General features: G+C 69.3%; 2 protein-coding genes across 2 annotated transcripts; one reads left to right on the top strand and one right to left on the bottom strand.

The window, feature by feature from the left end:
- The first annotated feature begins 8,271 nt into the window (after positions 1-8,271).
- RBM28 (RNA binding motif protein 28) lies at positions 8,272-16,056 on the top strand. Its single transcript, XM_072033036.1, is given in 25 exon segments — positions 8,272-8,355; positions 10,555-10,644; positions 10,759-10,834; positions 11,216-11,271; positions 11,274-11,310; positions 11,416-11,472; positions 11,559-11,629; positions 11,724-11,728; positions 11,730-11,913; positions 12,010-12,086; positions 12,188-12,248; positions 12,250-12,298; positions 12,425-12,498; positions 12,597-12,735; positions 12,835-12,899; positions 12,978-12,995; positions 12,998-13,135; positions 13,236-13,304; positions 13,306-13,371; positions 14,317-14,535; positions 14,537-14,568; positions 14,668-14,694; positions 14,696-14,907; positions 15,756-15,832; positions 15,834-16,056. Coding segments are annotated over 25 exon segments (2,040 nt in total). The 3' UTR covers positions 15,891-16,056.
- On the bottom strand, positions 10,523-20,255 carry LEP (leptin). Its single transcript, NM_001350080.1, is given in 7 exon segments — positions 10,523-10,532; positions 18,237-18,263; positions 18,266-18,619; positions 19,257-19,356; positions 19,358-19,414; positions 19,866-19,888; positions 20,233-20,255. Coding segments are annotated over 4 exon segments (507 nt in total). The 5' UTR covers positions 19,405-19,414; positions 19,866-19,888; positions 20,233-20,255; the 3' UTR covers positions 10,523-10,532; positions 18,237-18,257.
- Between the last annotated feature and the right edge of the window lie 1,719 nt (positions 20,256-21,974).

Here is a 21,974-nt window from a genome sequence, read left to right as displayed (position 1 = left end):
TGCACAGCCTTGCACAGCCTTGCACACTGCAGCACACCGTTGCATGGCTTTGCACACCATTGCAGAGCCTTGCACACCATTGCATGGCTTTGCACACCAGTGCATGGCTTTGCACACCAGGCCCAACCTTGCACACCATTGCACAGCCTTGCACAGCCTTGCACACTGCAGCACACCGTTGCATGGCTTTGCACACCATTGCAGAGCCTTGCACATTATTGCATGGCTTTGCACACCAGGCCCAACCTTGCACACCATTGCACGACTTTGTACACCATTGCACAGGCTTGCACACCCCGGCCCACCATTGCATAGCTTTGCATACTATTGCATGGCTTCCCACACCAGGTACAGCCTTGCACACTGCAGCACACCATTGCACAGGCTTGCACACCCCAGCACACCATTGCATGGCTTTACACACTGTTGCACAGCTTTGCACACCAGGCCCAACCTTGCATACCATTGCACAGCCTTGCAAACCGCAGCACACTGTTGCATGGCTTTGCACACTAGGCCCAACCTTGCACACCACTGCATGATCTTGCACACCCCAGCACACCATTGCACGGCTTTACACACCATTGCATGGCTTTGCACACCAAGCCCAACCTTGCACACCCCAGCACACCATTGCACAGGCTTGCACACCATTGCACAGCCTTGCACACCCCAGCACACCATTGCATGGCTTTACACACTATTGCACAGCTTTGCACATGAGGCCCAACCTTGCGCACCATTGCACAGCTTTGCACACTGCAGCACACTGTTGCATGGCTTTGCACACTAGGCCCAGCCATGCACATCATGGCACAGCCTTGCACACCATTGCACACCCCAGCACACCCTGGCATGGCTTTGCACAGCATTGCACACCATTGCACACCCTGGCACACCATTGCACAGCCTTGCACACTGGTGCAAGTTTGCACACTACAGGAGTGCCTTTGCACGCCGCTGTGAGCGTGCACAGCGGGAGCACACCCTTGCACAGCGTGACCCAGCTTTGCACGCCCTGCTGTGTGTTGTGCACCCTGGCACGCCCCGCCACAGCTTCCCACCCCCAGGCACACCTGCGCCCCCCCCTCACCACTGCTGCACCCCCCAGGTCAGCATGCCCCACAGTGGTGGCATGGGGACAGTTGTGCAAGGGGTGTGCAATGGGTGTGCACGGGGAGGAGCGGGTCCAGAGGGGGGCACGAGGGTGCTCAGGGGCTGGAGCCCCTCTGCTGGGGGGCTGGGGGTGCTCAGCCTGGAGAGGGGGGGTGCAGGGGTCTGGGGGGGGGGGTCTGGGTCCAAAATCCAGCCCAAATCTTGGTGCAAAGGGGGGGGGTCCTGTGGGGCACAGGGGCAGCACCAGGGGGCACAGAGGGGCTGGTGGCAGGCAGGGTGACACCTGGGGGGGGACACATGGCGGGGGGGGGGGGGACACAGATGGGGGGTCACTGTGGTGCCACACATGGGGGGTGGATGGGGGGACTGGTGGCACGGCTGGGGACATGTGGGTGACACCCTGCAGCACGGTGACACTTGTGGAGAGCCCTGCACCAGGCAGTGTGTGTGTGTGTGTGTGTGCGCTCACAGTGCATGCAGTGTGTGCAGTGCATGTGTGCAGTGTGTGTGTGCATGTGTGTGCATCCAGTGTGAGTGTGTGTGCATGAGTGTATGCAGTGTGTGTACAGTGCATGCAGTGTGCACGTGTATGTGTGTGTGTGCAGTGCATGCAGTGTGTGCCTGCACGAGTGTGTGCAGTGCGTGTGCATGAGTGCATGCAGTGTGCACGTGTATGTGTGTGTGTGCAGTGCATACAGTGTGTGCCTGTACGTGTGTGCAGTGTGTGTGCATGAGTGTGCATCCAGTGTGTGTGTGCATGAGTTTATGCAGTGTGCGTGCATGCAGTGTGACTGTGTGTGTGCAGTGCATGCAGTGAGTGTGTGTGCATGAGTGTCTGCAGTGTGTGCGTGCACGAGTGCGTGCAGTGTGTGCATGCAGTACATGTGTGTGTGCATTAGTGTATGCAGTGTGCGTGTGTGTGCATGCAGTGTGTGCACATGTGCAGCACACGCATGCCTGTGCATGAGTGTGCACAGTGTGCATGTGCACATGCAGCGTGTGCATGTGTGCAGTGCATGCAGCGTGTGTGCAGCATGTTTGTGCACGAGTGTTTGAGTGTGCGCAGTGCATCAGTGTGCACGGTGTGAGTGTGCAGTGCGTGTGCAGTGCGTGTGTGTGTGCACACCCATGCAGTGCCAGCTCGCAGCGTGTCCCCGCAGCACGCCCGTGTGCCCACGCGTGTCTGGGTGTCCCTGTGTGTCCCCACCTTCGTGTCCGTGTGTCCATGTGCCACCCCTGTGTCACCGTGTCCCCGTGTGTCTTCACGTCTGTGTCCCTCTGTCCCCATGTCCCTGTGTCACCATGTCTGTGTCCCCATATGTCTGTCCCTGTGTCCGTGTGTCCCCATGCCCATGTCCCCATGCCCACACTCCCGTGTCCCCATGTCCCCGTGTCCAGGCGTCCCTGTACCCATGTGTCCGTGTCCCCGTGTCCCTGTGTCCCCATACCCACATGTCCATGTCCATGTGTCCCCATGTCCCTGTCCCTGTCCCCATGTCCCCACAACCGTGTCCCCATGTCCCTGTGTCCATGTGTCCCCGTGTCTGTGTCCCCATGTCCCCATGTCCCTGTGTCTGTGTGTCCCCATGTCCATGAGTCCCCGTGTCCATGTGTCCCCATATCTGTGTCCCCATACCCACATGTCCATGTCCCTCTGTCCCCATGTCCGTGTGTCCCTGTGTCTGTGTGTCCCTTTGTCCGTGTGTCCCCGTGTCCCCATGACCATGTCCCCACGTCCCCATGTCCATGTGTCCCCATGTCCCTGTCCTTGTCCCCATGTCCCCACAACCGTGTCCCCATGTCCGTGTCCATATGTCCCTGTGTCCGTGTGTCCCCATGTACGTGTGTCCCCATGTCCCTCTGTCCCCATGTCTGTGTGTCCCTCTGTCTGTGTGTCCCCATGTCCCCACAACCGTGTCCCCGTGTCCATGTCCCCATGTCCATGTGTCCCCATACCCACATGTCCATGTGTCCCCATGTCCCCATGTCCGTGTGTCCCCACGTCCCCGTGTCCCCGTGTCCATGTGTCCCCATGTCCGTGTCCCCATGTCCCTGTGTCCCCATACCCACATGTCCATGTCCATGTGTCCCCATGTCCCTGTCCTTGTCCCCATGTCCATGTGTCCATGTGTCCCCATGTCCCTCTGTCCCCCTGTCCCCCATCCCTGTCCCCGTGTCCGCCCCCCCCGGTGCCGCATCCATCCCAGCGAGCCCAGACGAGCAGTGACAGTGACAGTGGCGGGGGGAGGTGGTGGCAGTGCCTGGGGGGGGGGGTTAGGGGGGGGGGGGGGCGAGGCGGGGCCGAGGTGGTGCCGCCCCCCCGCCCCGGGTCGGGGCTGCTCCCAGCCGCTGCCGCTGCTGCCGGGGCTGCCCGAGTGGGTACCGGTGGGTGAGGGGGGGGCCGGGGGGGGGTCTGGGGGGGGTCGAGGGGGGGTCTGGGGGGGTCGGGGGGGGTCAGGGAGGGGAAGGGTGGGGGGGATGGAGGGGGTGTAAGGGGGGTACGGGGGGGGTAAAGGGGGTGGGGGGGGTCGTGGGGGGGGGGTGTAGAGGGGGGGTAAGGGGGGGGTGTATGGGGGGGGCGTGGGGGGGCTGTAGGAGGGGGTGCGGGGGGGTCGTGGGGGGGGTGTAAGGGGGTAGGGGGTGCGGGGGGGGGCACATGGGGTGGGGGGGATGCTGGGGGGGGCGTGGGGGGGCTACATGGGGTGAGGGGGAAAGGGGGGGTGTGGGGGGGTTGGGGGGGCGTGGGGGGTTGTAAGGGGGGTGCAGGGGGGGTGCGTATTTGCGGGGGGGGGCCGCGGGGGGGCACACATCGGGATGTGCCCCCCCCCACCCCCCCACCCAGCCATGCGCCCCCCAGGAGTGAGGGGGCTACGGGGGAGAGCACGGGGGGGGCACTGGGTAGGAGGGAGGTGTCTCGGGGGTGGGGGGGGGGACACACGAGGTCACCCAGGTGGTGCTGGGGGGGGGGGCGGGGGCACTGTCACCCGTGGGCACCGGCAGCGACAGGGCCCCCCCGCCCCCCCCCGGCCCCGTCACTTCGCATCCGTCCCCGCTGACGGCCCCGATGTGACACGGGGGGGGGGGGGGGGGGGCGGGGGGGGGGGGAGAAAAAAAAAATTAAAAAAAATTAAAAAAATTAAAAAAAAAAAAGGGGGAGTGGGGGGGGCGTGGGCTGCCCCCCCCTCACTGACACCCCCCCCCCCTTTTTCCCCCCGTGCCCCCCCCCCCCCACAGCTCTGCGCCCCCGATGTCCCGCGTGGGGCCGGCGGGGGTGGGGGCGCTGCTGGCGCTTCTCTGCCTGCCCCCCCCCCGCAGCGCCCGAGCCCCCCGGCGCCCCCGCCGCCGCCCCCCCGGCCCGCAGCGACCCCCCCGTCCTCTCCCTCAACCTGGGGCTCAACTTCAAGCTGCAGCTGCGGGGGGGGCCCCCCCTCCCCCAGCCCCCCCCCCAGCACCAGCGCCCCCCCCCCAATTCCTCCCGACCCCCCCAAGGGCCCCCCCGATCCTACGGAGGAGCCCCGGGTCGGGGGTCGGGGGGGGGAGGGGGGGGAGAGGTCGGTCGGGACCCCCCCCCCCCCGACCCCCCCCCTCCCACCCCCTCCCGAGGGGGGGGGGCTGGAGCTGGGCTTCGCCGTGGATCTGAGCGCGGGGTTGGAGCCCGGGGGGGGGCCGGGCAGCGGGGGGGCCCCCCCCCCACCGGGACCCTTCCTCAGGGAGCTGGCGGGACGGCTGGGAGGCGGTGAGTGCCCCCCCCCCCCCCATAGAAACCTCCCTAAGACCCCCCCCGGGACCCCCCCAGGGAACCCCAGGACCACCCCCCGAGACCCCCCCCCGTAATTACCCCCCTAGGACCCCCGGACCCCACCCCCCCGTGATTCCCCCCGGATCTCCTCAGGACCCCCCCGGGACCCCCCCCCCAGGAACCCCAGGACCCCCCCGGGACCCCCCCCCAGGAACCCCAGGAACCCCCGGGACCCCCCTCCCGTAATTACCCCCCTGGGACCCCCCCCCCGGACCCCCACCCCCCCCGATTCACCCCCGGATTCCTCAGGACCCCCCCCAGGAACCCCCCGGGACCCCCCCCCCGTAATTCCCCCCCTGGGACGCCCCCGGACCCCACCCCCCCCGTGATTCCCCCCCCGATCCCCCCAGGACCCCCCCGGGACCCCCCCGGGACCCCCCCCCAGGATCCCCCCTGGGACCCCCCCCGGGACCTCCCCTTCGGTAATTCCCCCCCAGGACCCCCCCACGACCCCCCCCCCAGCCTAATGATGCCCCCCCCTTGCCCCCCCCCCCCCCAGGATTCTTCCTGCCCACGGCGCCCCCCACGAGGAACCGGGGGGCAACAGCACCGAGACCCCCCCCCCGCAGGGAAGCCGGGCAGCAGCAAGGAGCCAGGTGAGGAGAGGCACGCGGAGGGGAGCCCAGGAGTAGAGGGGCGCGGAGAGGTAGGGATGGGAAATGGGCGGAGCTTCAGGCTTCCTATGGGGGGGGGGCGCGGTGGTCGTAGGCTGCAGCGGGGGTGATGGGGGGGGGGCACAGGGGGGTCGCGGGGGTGGGGGGGAGGGAGGTCTCGTGTGAAGCCCCCATGCCCCACGCATACCCCCCCACCCCCTAAAAGCCCCCCCACCCCCACCGCGTGCCCCCCACCCCCTAAAAGCCCCCCACGGTGCCCCCCCATCCCTTTAAAGCCCTCCCCCACTCCCCCCCAAAGCCCCCCCACATCACACGCGTGCCCCCCCACCCCCAAAAAAGCCCCCCACCCCCACGCGTGCCCCCCACCCCAAAGAGCCCCCCGCGTCCCCCATGCACCCCCCACCCAAAGCCCCCCCCATGCGTGCCCCCCACCCTATCCCCCTCCCCCCCAACGACCTCCCCACCACCCCCCACGCGCCCCCCACCCCCTTAAACCCCCCCCACACCCCCTCCACGCGTGCCCCCCCCCCCACGCGTGCCCCCCCCCGGGACCCCCCACCCACCCCCCGCAGCCCCCCACGCCGCCCGCCCCCCACGCCGAGCCCGGAGCCCGCATCCACCGCTTCATCCTGCGACCCCCCCGGGACCCCCCCGGCATTTTGCGAGCCGCCGCCCCCCCCCAAGGTTGGGCCCCCCCGCCCCCCCCGCGGGGGGGTTGGGGGGCGGCGGCGGCCGCTTGGCGCGGGGCCGGGCGGGGCCGGGGCTGCGCTATGGGACCGGGGGGAGTCTCGCCCTGCTGGCCGCGGGGGGGGCTTGGGGGGCTTTGCGCCCCCCCCCCCCCGGCACCGCAGCCCGTTGGGGGGGGCCCTGCTGGTGGCGGCGGGGGGGGCCCGAGCTTTGCCCCCCCTGCTGGAAGCCGCCGGGGTTTTTTGCCCCCCCCGCCGCTCGGTTCCTCGCCCCTTTGCCCCCCCCCTGTTTGGGCTGGGGGGTGGCCCTCGCCCTCCGCTTGCGGCCCCCCCCCGCGGGACTCCCCTCCCCCTCCGCAAGGGGTCGCCCCCCCGGCTCCCCCCTGGGGTGTTTCCACCGCCCCCGCCCCCCCGGTTTTGGCATTTTTGGCTTTGCTACACGCGGGGGGGGCGGCGGCGGCGGGGGTGTATTTATCCGGGGGGGGGGGCATTAAAAATGCGGGGGGGGCGCTGCTCCCCGCTTTTGCTGGGGGGGTTGGCGGCGGCGCTGGGGGTGTGGGGGGGGGCGCTGGGGGCGCTGGGGGCGGCGCTGAGCGCGGGGCTGCAGCTGCTGGGGGGGCTGCAGGGTTTGCGCTGGGGGGGGGGCCGCCCCCCCGCCGTGGGGGTGGTGGGGGCTGCAGCTGGGGGGGCGCCTGGCCGAGCTGGCCATGGGGCTGCCGCTGTTGGCTGCTATTTTTTCCCGGGGGGGGGCACCCCGGGACCCCCCCCCCACCCCCCCCGAGGTAGTGCTGGGGGGGGCGGAGCCCCCCCCCCCCAAACAAGAGGGGTGGTCGCCGGGGGGGGGGGACCCGGTCGGTTTTGGCCCCCTCGCCCATCGACCTGCGGCGCAGCATCGACGAGGCGCTGCGGGGGGGGGGGGGGGGCCCAAAGCTGCCCCCCCCTCGGATGAGCCCCCCCCCGCTCCTGTCCCCCCCCCACCTCAACCACCACCACCCCCCCCAGCTCCTGGTCCTCGCCCCCCCCCCCCTCTCTGCCCCCCCGGCCCTGCTGCGTCGAGCTGGTTCTTGCCGGGGGGGGGGCTCTGGGGAGGGGGGGGGGCAGCCCCCAGCCCCCCAGGTTCTCGCTGCGGCCCAGTCGTAGTTGGGGGGGGGGGGCGGGCCCCCCCCAGGGCCCCCCCTGCCCCGAGTGTCCCAGCCCGGGCTCTGACACCGTTGAGTTGTAAGGGGGGGGCACAAACTCCCCCGGGACCCCCCCCCCAACCACGGGACCCCCCCCCCCTCGGTGCTACGGGTAGACGGACGAGGGGGGGGGCAACGCTGTGACCCCCCCCCCCAGGACATCTTCACCCCCCCCCCAGAACCCCCACCCTCCCCCCGCTCCCTGAACCCCCCAGTGACAAAGGGGGGGCCCAAAAGTGCCCCCCCCCTCAGCAGTGCCCCCCCCTCAGTACCCCAAGCCCCCCCCCCAATTCACAGCCCCCCCCCCTTGTACCAATAAAGACCCGGTGTGAAGTGTGGCCGTGTCACCGTGGGGGGGGGCACCGTGGGGGGGGACATTGGGGGGTCGGGACCCCCCCCGCGGCTGGGGGATGGGATGTGGGAAGGAGCACCCCCCATGGGATGGGACCCATGACCCCCCATAACGGCCCCTGACCCCCCACCCCATGAGTTTGGGACCCCCCGCCCCCCCCCCAATGGCATGGGACCCCCTGTGCCGCCCCCCCCAGATGATGGGACCCCCCCCGTGCCCCCTCCTATGGGATGGGGCCCCCCGTGCCCCCCCCAAAATATATGGGACCCCTCCAAGGGGATGGGACCCCCCCGATGCCCCCTCCCATGGGATGGGACCCCCGTGCCCCCCCAAGAAATATATTGGACCCCCCCCAAAATATATGAGACCCCCCCCAAAATATACGGGACCCCCCAAAGGGGATGGGACCCCCTGTCCTGCCCCCCCCCCCCCAGAGGATGGGACCCCCCCCCGGTGCCCACCCCCAATGGGACGGGACCCCCATGACCCCCCCATAACGGGTCAATTACCCCCCCGCCCCCCTCCCATGGGAGGGAACCCCCCGAACCCCCCCCGCATCGAGGGGGGACCCCCCGTGACCTCCGGTAACCCCGTGACCTCCAGTAACCCCGTGACCTCCAGTAACCCCCCTTGGCCCCGCCCCCAGCCCCGCCCCCAGCCCCGCCCCGCCGTTCCCCGCCGCGCCGCCAGGGGGCGCTGTGGCCCCGCCCCTCCACCAAAGCCCCGCCCCTCCCCAGGCCCCGCCCCCTTCCCTAAGCCCCGCCCCTCGCGTGCCAAGATGGCAGCAGGCGGGGCGGCGGCGCGGCCCGAGGGGGGGTCGGTGGGGGGGGGGTCTGAGGGGTTTGGGGGGGGGTCTGAGGGGGGTTTGAGGGGGGTTTGGGGGGGCTGGGGGGGGTCTGAGAGGGGGTTGGGGGGGGGGTCTGAGGGGGGTTCCGAGGGGTTTGGAGGGGTCTGAGGGGGTTGGGGGGGGGACTGGGCTGGGGCCTTGGGGGGGTTTGAGGGGCCTTGGGGGGGGCTTGGGGGGGGTCTTGAGGGATTTGGGGGGGGGTCTGGGGGGATTGAGGGGGTTTCGGAGGGTTCCGGGGATTCGGGGGTTCCGGGGGTTTTTGGGGAGGGTACCCGCGGGGTCTCGAAAAGGGATTGGGGGGACTGGGGGCCATTTGGGGGAGTCTGGGGGGGTCTTGGGGGGGGCAGGGGCTGGGGGTTTGGGGTTTTGGGGGGGCTGAGGGGGTTTTGGGGGGGCTGGGGGGAATTGGGGGGGTCTGAGGGATTTGGGGGGGTCTGGGGGGATTGAGGGGGCTGGGGGTCTTGGGGGGGGTCTGGGGTTGGGGGTTTGGGGTTTTGGGGGGGGTCTGGGGGGATTGAGGGGTGTTTGGGGGGGGCTGGGGGGGGATTGAGGGGGTCTGGGGGGATTGGAGGGGTCTGAGGGGGGGTTGGGGGGGCTGGGGGGGATTGGGGAGTCGTGGGGGGGTCTGGGGGGATTGGGGGGGCCTGGGGCTGGGGTTTTGGGGGGGTATTTGGGGGGGTTTGGGGGGGGGTCTGAGGGATTTGGGGGGGGTTGGGGGGGCTGGGGGGGTTATGTGGGGGTCTGGGGCTGGGGGTTTGGGGTTTTCGGGGGGGTCTGGGGGGATTGAGGGGGGGCTGGGGGGGCTGGGGGGTTTGGGGGGGTGTTGGGGGGGCTGGGGCTGGTGGTTTGGGGTGGTTTGGGGGGGGTCTGAGGGGTTTGGGGGAGGGTCTGGGGGGATTGAGAGGGGTTTGGGGGGGTCTGGGGGGGCTTGGGGGAGTCTGAGGGATTTGGGGGGGTCTGGGGGGATTGAGGGGGCTGGGGGGATCTTGGGGGGGATCTGGGGTTGGGGGTTTGGGGTTTTGGGGGGGGGTCTGGGGGGTTGAGGGGGGTTTGGGAGGGCCTGGGGGGTATTTGGGGGGGGTTTGGGGGGGGGGTCTGAGGGATTTGGGGGGGGTCTAGGGCTGGGGATTGGGGGGGTCCGAGGGGTTTAGAGGGGCTGGGGGGAGGTCTGGGGGAATTGAGGGGGGGGGGGCTGAGGGGTTTGGGGGGATTGAGGGGGGCTGGGGGGGATTTGGGGGGGGTCTGGGGAGGTTGGGGCGGTTTGGGGGTTCTAGGGCTGGGGTTTGGGGGGGGTCTGAGGGGTTTGGGGGGGGTCGGGGGTGTTTGGGGGTTTCGGGGGGTTTTGGGGAGGCTGGGGGGGTCTTGCAGGGGCCTGGGGGGATTGGGGGGGGTCTGGGGGGGTTTGGGGGGGGTTGGGGGGGGCTGAGCGGTGTTTGGGGGGTTTGGGGGTGGTCTGAGGGATTTGGGGGGGGTTTGGGGGGGCTGGGGAGGGATTGGGGGGGCTGGGACTGGGGTTTGGGGGGGGGTTGAGGGGCCTGGGGGGGGCTTGGGGGGTGTCTGAGGATTTGGGGGGGGTTCTGGGGTATGGGGGGGGGGCTGGGGTTTTTGGGTGGGGGTCTGATGAATGTGGGGGGGCTGCAGGGTTTTGGGGGGGGGCTGGGGGGGGCTGAGGGATTTGGGGGGTGTCTGGGGGCTTTGGGGGGGCTGGGGGGGGCGTAAATAGGGTGTGGGGGGGCTGGAATAGGGGTTGGGGATTTGGGGGGGGGAATTGGGGGGCTGGGGGGGGTCCTCACCCCATTTCCCCCCCTCCCAGGCACTGCCCCCCCCCCAGCCCCAGCTCTCGGCGCCCCCCCCCCACCAAAAAGCCCCCGAGCACGACACCAGGTAACCTCCAGCCCCCCACACCCCCAAATTTTTGGGGTCTCCTTACCCTGACCCCCCTTGACCCCCCCCCCCCCAAAGCAAGGCTCCCCCCCGGCGGAGCAGCCCCCCTGCCCCCCCCGCGGGGTCTCCAAAAAAGCCCGGCTCATCCTGCGCAACCTCAGCTTCAAGGTAAAAACCCCAAAAACAAAAAACCCCAAACCCAGAGGGGGGGTCCCTGGGGGCTGCGTGACCCCCCCTGACCCCTGTGACCCCCCCCCCCGACCCCCGTGCCCCCCCCCGCAGTGCGGTGAGGACGAGCTCCGGGCTCTCTTCGCCCCGTTCGGCTCCGTGGTGGAGGTGCACGTCCCCAAAAAGCCAGGTGGGAGCCCCCCGACCCCAAAAACGGCCCCAAAAACGGCCCCAAACCAACCCAAACCCAACCCCACAGCCCCCACCCCATCCCCCCGGCCCTGTCCCCCTGTCCCCATCCCCATCCCCCCATCCTTTTCCCGTGTCCCCACCCCTGTGTGTCCCCCCCCCATATCCCCCCTGACCCCCCCCCCGTGTCCCCCTGACCCCATGGCCCCCCCCGACCCCATATCCCCCCCATGTCCCCCTGTCCCCATCCCCCCCATCACCCCATCCTGTCCCCGTGTCCCCACCCCTGCCATGTCCCCCCATGTCCCCCTGACCCCCATATCCCCCTGACCCCATATCCCCCCCCCATGTCCCCCGTGTCCCCCCCCTGTCCCCCCCCCAGGCGGGGCTCTGCGCGGTTTCGCCTTCGTGCAGTTCCGGACGGTGCCGGAGGCAGCCACAGGGCACTGCGAGCCCTCAACATGAAAGAGGTGCAAGGTCGAGCCCCCCCCCCCCGACCCCCCCGGCACATTTTCGGATCTCGATGTGGGGAGGGACGCTCGCTGACGTGTCCCCCCCCCATTTTTATGTCCCCCCCCCCAGGGCGGCCGGTGGCCGTGGACTGGGCGGTGGCCAAGGACAAGTACCAGGCCCTGCAGGGTGAGTGCACAACGGGGGGGGGGGCTTTGGGGGACATGGGGGGGGGCAGCACTGAGCGTGTGCCCCCCCCGTGCCCCCCCCAGCAGGGAAAGAGGAAGAGGAGGGCGGCGGGGCTGCAGAAGGGGATGAAGGTCATGGCCGGGGGGGACCCGGGACGGTGAGCGAGGGACGGGGTGGGGGTGAGGATGGGGACCCCCCCCTGGGGGGGGCGGGAGCCCCCCCCGCGAGAGGTCCTGAAGGTATGGATTTAGGGCGCGGGGGGGGGCAGCGGGCACGGGGAGCGAGGAGGAGGAGGAGGAAGGTGAGGAAGAGGAGGAGGAGGAGGAAGAAGAGGAGGAGGAGGAGGAAGAGGAGGAGGAGGAGGAGGAGGAGGAGGAGGCACCAGCGAGGACGAGGACGGCGATGATGATGATGATGATGATGATGATGATGATGATGAAGGTGAGGGGGTGGGGGCCCTTTTGGGGTGCTGCAGGGCTGGGGGGGGCCCTGTCCCACCCCCCCGCACCCATTTGGGGTCTGTGCCCCCCCCCCCAGATGCCGGCAGCCCCCCGAAGCGGCGGCGGGGCCCCGAGCGCCTCGGACGTGAGCGAGGGCAGGACGGTGTTCATCAGGTGAGGGGGGGGCCCCAAACCCCCACGGGGGGGGGCACACACACACAGGGGGGGGAGGTGCTGGAGGGGTAACCCCCCTCTCTTGTGTCCCCCCCCCCCAGAAATTTGTCCTTTGAGACGGAGGAGGAGGCGCTGGGGGAGCTGCTGCAGCAATTCGGGGAAGCTGCGCTACGTGCGCCTGGTGCTGCACCCCGACACCGAGCACTCCAAAGGTAAATTGGGGGGCAACGGGGGGGGGCGAGGGGTGCAGAATACCCCACAACACCGCCTGGTCCCTCTGGGGCTGGGGGGGGTGTCCCCTTGTCCCTTTGTCCCATTTCCCCCCACCTCGTCCCCAGGCTGCGCCTCGCCCAGTTCGGCGCCGCAGGAGGAGGCGCAAAAATGCCTGCGGGCAGCGCAGGGGGACGGCGAGGTGGGTGCACGGGGAAACCCGGGGGGGGGGCAGGGGGGGCAAATTAAAAAGGGGGGGGGGGCTTTCCTAGAGCCCCCCTCTCAACCCATGCCCTCCAGGCGGGGGGGCTGCGTCTGGACGGGCGGCAGCTGCGGGTGGACCTGGCGGTGAGCCGCGAGGAGGCGCGGCGCCTGCGCGCACCCCGCGCCAGCGCGAAACCCTCGGGCACCCGAAATCTTTACCTGGCCCGCGAGGGACGTGAGTAACACCCCCAAAGCCCCCCCCCCCCAAAAAAACCTCCCCGGGGAGTCCGCACCCCCTTTAAGCCCCCCCCTCAATTTTTACCCCCCCTCTCAGTGATCCGTGCCGGCACCAAGGCGGCCGAGGGCGTGAGCGAGGCTGACATGGCGAAGCGCGCGCGGGTGAGGTGACATTTTTGGGGGGGCCCCGCTTTATTTTCGGGGGACCCCCCCTTAATTTTGGGCTCCCCCCTTCTGCAGTTTGAGGAACTGAAGCACCCAGAAGCTGCGGGACCCCAAATCTGTTCGTGTCCCCCACCCGTTTGTGCCTCCACAACCTCCCCAAAGCCGTCGACAGCGCCCGGCTGCGGCGCCTGCTGCTGCGCGTGGCCGGCGGCCGGGGCGTGCGCATCAAGGAGGTCGGTTTGTGACCCCCCCCTGTCCCCCCCCCCCCGGGGGTCTCACCGTACCGGGGGGGGGTCCCTGATGTTCTGCGTGCCCCCCCCCCCCTCCTCGCAGTGCCGGGTGATGAGGGACCGGGGGGGCCAGGGGCAGTCCCTGGGCTACGCCTTCGTGGAGTTCGCCGAGGCACGAGCAGGCGCTGGCGGCGCTGAGGGGCACCAACAACAACCCCCGGCTTTTCGGGTCACAGAAGGTGACAATGGGGACACGGGGACATGGGGACACGGGGACACGGCCACCGCCACCCCCCCGGGAGGGTTCCGGGGTGCCACCGGGTCTCCTGGGGTCATCCTGACCCCCTGCCAGCCTTTGGGTGGTGGCCTTAGGGGGTGCCCAAGGGCTGCGGCCACCTCGGGTGGCACCGGTGTTGTCCCCTCTCTGTGTCCCCCCCCCCCCCCCCTTGTCCTGCAGGACCCCCAGGGGTCCCCAACCCCATGGGATGTCCCCCCCTTGTCCTACAGATCCTAAAGTTGCCCCCCAGCCCAAGGGATGTCCCCCATCTGTACCCCCCATCCTGCAGGACCCCCAGATGCCCCCCACCCCATGGGACGTCCCCCATCTGTGCCCCCCATTACCCTGCAGGACCCCCAAGTGTCCCCAACTCCATGGGATGTCCCCCATCTGTCCCCCCCATCCTGCAGGACCCCCATTTGTCCCCCCACCCCATGGGACATCCCCCATCTGCCCCCCCATCCTCCAGGACCCCTATTTACCCCCCCACACCCCATAAACTCCCCCATTCCCACCCTTTATCCTGCATCCCCTTCCCCCCCCTCCCCAACACACCCCCTTTTCTCACCCCACAGCACCCCCAGGCTGCCCCCATCACCCCCCCCCACCCCACGGGACAGTTCCGGGGTACCCCTGGGGGATCCAAGAGCCCCCCCCCCCAAAAAAAAAACCCCAAACCCCCCCCTGTTTCCCCCAGAGACCCATCGTGAGTCTCCCCTGGAGGATCGCCGCAAGCTGAAGCTGAAGGAGCAGCGCGCCCCAGCGCAGCCTGGTAGGGGCTCAGCCCCCTGTGCCCCCCCCAAAATGTTGTCACTGCCCCCCCCCCGGGGGGGGGGTCTCACCCTTTTTTTTCTCCCCCCATCTTGGGCAGCTCAAACTGAAGCTGAAGGAGAAGGAGGAGAAAAAGGAGGAGAAGGAGAAGGAGCAGAAGGGAGCGCGCCTGCGGCCCCGGGACCCCCCCAGAAGCACGGGGGCAAGAAGCAGCGGCCCCCCCCACCCCGGCCCCCCCGGCTCGGACCCCCCCCGTAACCCCTTGCCCCCCCCCACACCGTGGTCGGGTTTCCGCACAGAGGCTCGGGTGGAGCGCGTGGAGCTGCCCGACGGCACCCGGCGCAGGAAGGTGCTGCCCCCTGCCCTCGCACCGCGGGCCCAAAATCAGGTAAGGACCCCCCCCCAAAAAAAAAAATCCCACCCCCCCCCAGCCCCTCGGCCTCCCCCGGGGGTCTGGGGGTGCTCACCCTGCTCCCCCCACCCCCAGGAAGCGCGATAAGGGCAAGGTGAAGCCGGGCCCCGGCCGAGCCCAAGGCCAAAGCTGCGGGGAGGAAGGAGAAGCGCAAGGCGGCCCCCCCCGCCAAGGTAAGGGCGTTGGGGGGGGGCTCGGACCCCCAATTTTGGGGGCTTGGACCCCCAGGTTTTGGGGTTTCGGCCCCCAATTTGTGGGGCACAAAGTGGGGGGGTCCCTATAAGCCCCTTGGCTCCTGCAGCTCTCAGCGGTGCAGTGATGCTGCCTGTGCCCCCCCCCCTTTTGGTGACCCCCCCACTTTGTGGGGTGCAGACCCCCAATTTTGGGAGCTCAGACCCCCAAGTTTTGGGGTTTGGACCCCTAATTTGTGGGGCACGAAGTGTGGGGGGTCCTTGTCTTGCCCCCCCCCCTTGGCTCCTGCAGCTCTCAGCAGTGCAGTGATGCTCCCTGTGCCCCCCCCCCTTTTGAAGACCCCCCATTTTGGGGTGCAGACCCCCAATTTTGGGGGCTCGGACCCCCAAGTTTTGGGGTTTGGACCCCCCAGTTTGTGGGGCACAAAGTGGGGGGGTCCTTGTCTTGCCCCCCTGGTTCCTGCAGCTCTCAGCAGTGCAGTGATGCACCCAGGCTGCTCCCTGTGCCCCCCCCCTTTTGGTGACCCCCCCACTTTGTGGGGTGCAGACCCCCAATTTTGGGAGCTCAGACCCCCAAGTTTTGGGATTTGGACCCCCAATTTGTGGGGCACAAGAATGGGGGGGTCCTACTTGCCCCCCTTTGGCTCCTGCAGCTCTCAGCAGTGCAGTGATGCTCCCTGTGCCCCCCCCCTTTGAAGACCCCCCATTTTTGGGGTGCAGACCCCCAATTTGGGGGGCTGGAACCCCCAAGTTTTGGGGTTTGGACCCCCAATTTATGGGGCACAAAGTGGGGGGGTCCTTATATTGCCCCCCCTTGGCTCCTGCAGCTCTCAGCAGTGTGGTGATGCACCCAGGCTGCTCCCTGTGCCCCCCCCCCCCCGGTATCCCATCCCCCCCCTTTTGCTGTCCCTGTGCCCCCCCCTATTTTTGGTGTCCCCGTGCCCCCCCCAGCTCACCCCCTTCCTTTTACAGCCCCCCAGCGGCGCCGGGGGGGCGGGGGGGCCGAGGCTCGCTTCGCCCTGCTGGTGGAGCAATCCAAGAGGAAGATTTTTGGGGGCCCCCGGCCGGGCCCCCCCCGCCAAGAGGAGCAAATGGTTCAAGAACTGACCCCCCCCAAAAAAAAAGGGGGGGGGTCCAACCCCCAAGCCACAGCGGGCTGCCCCCCATGGGGGACCCGGGGGCTGCACCCCCCCACACGCACACTTTGGGGTCCCCATTTTGGGGTCCCCATGGGTGTGTGTGTGGGGGGGGGGGCAGCCCCCCCCCCAAAAAAAACCCCTGTTATTTTGGGCTGGGGGGGGGCTGTTGTAAAAAAAAGAGGGATTTATTTTAATAAAGGGCTTTTTGCAGCGGGAGGCCTCCCTTTTTGTGCCGGGGGGGGTCCCAGATTTTTTTGGGGGGGGTCCCAGGGCATTGAGACAGGGGCAGGAGGGTGCCTGGGGGGGGGAAGCACAAACGGGGGGGGCCCCTCAGTGCTGAGCCCTGAGGATGGGGAGGGGGCTCCCCAAAATTAGGGGTGCTCTGGGTGCCCCCCCCCAAAAAAAAAAACCCAAAATCTAGGCTGCCGTGCTGCCCCCGCACACGGCCTCCACCGCCGGGGGGGGGTCCGGGGGGGGCCCCTGTGAGTCAGCAGCCGAGGCACCGTGAGGACATGCGCGCGGTGCCCCCCCCCCCCCACGGGGCTGCGGTGACCTCTTCACGGGGGGGGGACCCGCAGCTGGGAAGCTTCTCCGCCCGCGGGTGGAGGTGACGGGAAACGGGCACGGGGGGGGGCGGGGGGGGACACATGGGGACATGGGGGGACATGGGGGGACATTGGGACATGGGGGGGGGACGTGGGGATGCGGGGGGGCATGTGGGGACAAGGGGACATGGGGGGATAATTGGGGGTGGGGGGGGTATGGGGGATGTGGGGGGACATGGGGGGGGGACATGGGGGGACATGGGACAAGGGGGGCACATGGGGGGGGACAATTGGGGATATGGGGGTACATGGGGGACATGTGGGGACAAGGGGGGGACATGGGGGGACATGGGGACATGGGGGGGACACATGGGGACATGGGGGGGACACGGGGGGATGTGGGGTATATGGGGGACGTGGGGACAAGGGGGGGACAATTGGGGATGGGGGGGTATGGGGGACATGGGGGGACAAGGGGGGGGCTTGGGGGGACATGGGGACACATGGGGACATGGGGGGACACATGGGGACATGGGGGGACGAGTGGGGGGTGTGGGGGGACATGGGGGGACACAGGACAAGGGGGGACACGTGGGGACACGGGGGGGCACGCGTGTGCACGTGAGTGTGCAGGGCTGCACATGGGGGGGGCTCTGGGCTCTGTCCCTCCGTGTCCCCATCCCTGTCCCCCCCATTTCATCCCAGTCCCATCCCAGTCCCATCCCTGTTTGTCCCCATCCCTGTCCCCTCTGTCACCGCAGCAGCCACCAGGTCCCGTGGGGACACGGCTGCTCCGGTGGGGGCCCCTCTGAACCCCGGGACCCCCCCCCCGAGGGAGCCCCTGGGGAGGGGGCGAGAGGGTGGCAGAGAAATGGCACCGAGAGCAGAAATGACAATAAGAAGAATTTTAATATTTATAATAAGAAGAATGTTAAAAATAATAATATTAACAATAATAATAATTAATAATAATAATATTAACAATAATAATAATTAATAATAATATTATTAATTAATAATAATAATAATAGAGGAAGGCACGAGGCTGGAGTTTCTTTGGTGGCGGTGCTGGTGGTGCCCCCGACGTCACCGGTGTCCCTGGTTCTGGGTGGTGTCCCCAAGGCATCCCTGGTGTCCCTGAGGTGTCCCTGGGGCATCCCTGGTGTCCCCGGTGTCCCCGGCCTTCCTGGTGTCCCTGGTGTCCCCGATGTCCCTGGTGTCCCTGAGGTGTCCCTGGAGCATCCCTGGTGTCCCCAAGGTGTCCCTGGTGTCCCCTGGTTATTGCTGGTGTCCCTGATGTCCTTGGTGTCCCTGACGTCCCCTGGTTGTTGCTGGTGTCCCTGAGGCATTTCTGGTGTCCCCTGGTGTCCCCAGGGCATCCCTGGTGTCCCCTGGTGTCCCTGATGTCCTTGGTGTCCCCTGGTGTCCCCAGGGCATCCCTGGTGTCCCCAAGGCGTCCCCGGTGTCCCTGGGGCATCCCTGGTGTCCCCTGGTGTTCCCGGCATCCCCGGTGTCCCCTGGTGTCCCCGGGGCATCCCTGGTGTTCCTGGTGTCCCCTGGTTGTTGCTGGTGTCCCCTGTTGTCCCCCAGTGTCCCCAATATCCCCACTGTCCCCATCATCCCCACGTACCACTGGTATCCATGGCATCCCCAGTGTCCCCAGTGTCCCCATTTACCACCGCTCCCCGCGGCACCCCCGCTATCCCTGGCCATCCCCCGCTATCCCCGGCTACCCCTCGATGTCCCCAACGTCCCCCCCTCCCCCCGACGCCCCCCTCCCCCAAAAAATTTTAGCAGGGGGGGCTGCGTCGAGGCGCGCGGCGATGCCATCGAGGCAAGCGCGCAACCGCCCCATGGCCAAACCGGCGACCGTGTGCGGAGCCTGGGCGAGCAGCTCGGCCAGCCCGGGGGGGGGCGCCTGGGTTGCCGGGGGGGGGGGTCCGCAACCTAATTGAGCTGCCAAGGCGGTGAGGAGGCTGCGGAGGTTCTCCAGGTCGCTTAAAATTTGAGGGGGGGGCGCGGCGGCGCCGGGGAGGGCGCGCAGGACGCGCTGGAAAAGCTGCAGCCGCTGCTCCATCGCCCCCAGCCCCTCGGGGGGGCGCGCCCCCGGCATCGCCTCCAGCCCCAGCACCCGAGGGCCCAGCGGGAAGAGCTGCGAGGAAATTGGGGGGGGGGGGTCACCGGTGTGTGTGGGGGGGAGGCGGTGGGGGCACCCCCCCCCCCCGTATCCATCCCTATGGGGCGTCTTTGGGGTCCGTTTGGGCTGCGGGGACCCCTTGGGGATGTGGGGATATGTGGGGACCCCCCCCCCTCCCCCAGCCCCCCGAGGTGACACGGGTGTCACCGCCACGGGTGACCCCCCCCGGGAACCCCCCCACGGGACACGGGGACACCCCCCCCCCAAACCCCGAGGTGCCACGGACATCCCTTTTTGGGGAGGGGGACCCTGCGCCACCCCGGGGACCCCCCAGGACACAGGGCCACCCACCCCCACCCCCCATAACCCCCCCCCAAAAAACCACCACAGGGCACAGGACCCCCCCCCACGATGCTCACCCCACCCTGGGGACCCTCAGGGACACCGTGCCCCCCCCCTGCCCCCCCACCCCCCCCCCAAAAACCCCACGATGTGGCACAGGACCCCACACCCACCCCCCTATCCCCATCCCACCCCTCATTACCGCCAACCTCCCCCCCGGGGGACCCTCGCAGCCCACCTCCCCCCCCCAATCCCACCCCCCCGTGGCCCCCCCCCCCGTGCCGTGCCCCCCCCCGTGTCGCTGCCTTGCCTGCAGGAGCTGGATGCGGGCGCTGAGGGTGCGGGCGAGGCTGCGGGTGTCCCCCCAAATCTTTTCGGGGCGCACGGGGCGGCCGCCAGCCGGGGGGGGGGGCGCACAGCCACAGGAGCCCCCAGAACCACGCGCTGTGATACCACATGCTGCTGGGGCTGGGGGGGGGGGGGGGGGGGGCGCGGGGGGGGGGGGTCGACGCCCGGTGCCCCCCACCCCTCCAAAACACCCCGAGCACCCCGCAGGGCGCACGGGGAGCGGCGTCACCGGGGGGGGGTCCCCAAACTTTGCGCCCCCGCGCCCCGAAAGTGACGTGGATGGGGGGCGCGGAGCCAAGTGGGACACGATGCCAGGGGTGCCCCCCCCCCCCTCGCCCCCCCCCGGGGTCACCGTTGTCACTTGCCAGGTCCTGGGGGGAGAGAGTGGGGGGGGGGCACGGTGACACCCGTGGGCACGTGCGGGCTTCCCGGAGCTGCCCTTTCGCAAGGGGCCACCCACGGCACAAGGGTCACCCGGGGGTGGGGGGGGGGTGGGGGGGGGGACACGAGGTGACAACGAGGTGACATTTGTGTCCCCCCCCCCCCCAAAAAAAAAAATAAATGTACTCACTGGATGCTGGCACCTCGCTGAGCCTGGGGGGGGGAGAGCAGGGTGATGGGGACGTGGGGAGGGGGTCCCTGAGGTCACCGAGGGGGGGGACCCCAAATCTGGAGCAGGGGGGTGGGGGGACACCTATAGAGGGGGTGTCCCAGGGAAGGGGTGTCCCAAATGGGGGGGGGGGTCCCAAATGGGGGGGTGTTCCAAATGGGGGGGGGTCCCTAAGAGGGTGTGTCCCAAAGGGGGGGCGGTGTCCCACAGAGGGAGCATCCCAAGGAGGGGTTATCCCAAAGGGGGGGTGTCCCAAATTGGGGGGGGGGATACCCCTAGTTGGGGGGGGGGGTCCCGGGGGGGGGTCCCGGGGGGGGGTCCCGCTTACCTGGGCCGCCCCGTCGGGTCCGGTCCGGTCCCATGGCCCCGGCCCTGTTATATAGCGGCCCGCCCGCCCCCGCCCGTGGCTCCCCCCCCCGGCCCCCCCCCCGCCTGTGTCCGGCTGTCCATCCAGAGGGACCCCCCCACAGAGAAAACGGGGGGGGGTCAGGGGTATAGGGCTTGGGGGGGGGGGCAAAGGGGGGGGGGGGGGTCAGGGGTATAGGGGTTGGGGGGGGGGGATGCACCGAGCACAGGGGGTGGGGGGGGGTCCAAGGGAACACGGGGGGGGTCACAGTGAGGGGGGGGCCTGGGGACACACGTGAGGGGGGGGACCCGGGGCCATACGTGGGGGTGGGGGGGTCCCGGGGCCATACATGGGGGGGGGTCCCGGGACCATATATGGGGGGGTCCCGGGGCCATATATGGGGGGGGGGTCCCGGGACCATATATGGGGGGGGTCCCGGGGCCATACATGGGGGGAGGGTCCCGGGGCCATACATGGGGGGGGGGTCCCGGGGCCATACATGGGGGGGGTCCCGGGGCCATACATGGGGGGGGGTCCCGGGGCCATATATGGGGGGCGTCCCGGGGCCATATATGCGGGGGGGGGTCCCGGGGCCATACATGGGGGGGGTCCCGGGGCCATATATGGGGGGGGGTCCCGGGGCCATATATGCGGGGGGGGGTCCCGGGGCCATATATGGGGGGTGTCCCGGGGCCATACATGGGGGGGGGTCCCGGGGCCATATATGGGGGGGGGTCCCGGGGCCATATATGGGGGGGGTCCCGGGGACATACATGGGGGGGGGGGTCCCGGGGCCATATATGGGGGGGGGTCCCGGGGCCATATATGGGGGGGGTCCCGGGGACATACATGGGGGGGGGGGTCCCGGGGCCATACATGGGGAGGGGTCCCGGGGCCATACATGGGGGGGTCCCGGGGCCATACATGGGGGGGGGTCCCGGGGCCATACATGGGGAGGGGTCCCGGGGCTATACATGGGGGAGGTCCCGGGGCTATACATGGGGGGGGTCCCGGGGACAGACACGACTTGGGGGGGGGGTCCCAGGGCCCCCCCCCAGACGGACACATGGACAGACGCACGGACACGCGCCCCGCGCCTACGTGCGCACGGCCAGGGGCGCGCCCCCCCCCACGGCCACGCCCCCCCCCCCACGGCCACGCCCACGCGGGACACCCCCCCCCACCCCGCTACGAGTGTCCCCGCGGGGGGGGCCCCGTTCCCAAACCTTTCGTCCTGTGAGAAGAGGGGGGCACAGTGGGGACCCCCCCTCCCTAACCAAGGACAGGGACACGCAGGGACACCCCCCCGCACGCCCACCCACGCGTGTTTCCCCCCCCGGGGGTCCTGGGGGGGGTGGTGAGGGCACACCCACACCCCCCCCCCCCCCGGTGCTGCTCCATGGAGCCCAGGGTGTGTGGGGTCAGGGGGTGCCCACGGTGTCACCTGCGTGGGGGCATGGGGGGGCACGGGGACATGGGGACATGGGGACACCAAGTATGGGCAGGGCTCCTGGGTGGAGTTGGGATGGGAAGGGATTGGGATTGGGATTGGGATTGGGATTGGGATTGGGATTGGGATTGGGATTGGGATTGGGATTGGGGTTGGGATTGGGATTGAGGTTGGGGTTGGGGTTGGGATTGGGGTTGGGATTGGGATTGGGATTGGGACTGGGGTTGGGATGGGGATTGGATTTGGGATTAGGATGGGATGGGGATGGGGTGGG

Source organism: Anas platyrhynchos, chromosome 1 (assembly GCF_047663525.1).
Source record: "Anas platyrhynchos isolate ZD024472 breed Pekin duck chromosome 1, IASCAAS_PekinDuck_T2T, whole genome shotgun sequence".
Lineage (NCBI taxonomy): Eukaryota > Metazoa > Chordata > Aves > Anseriformes > Anatidae > Anas > Anas platyrhynchos.
This window is presented reverse-complemented; position numbering and strand designations above follow the sequence as displayed.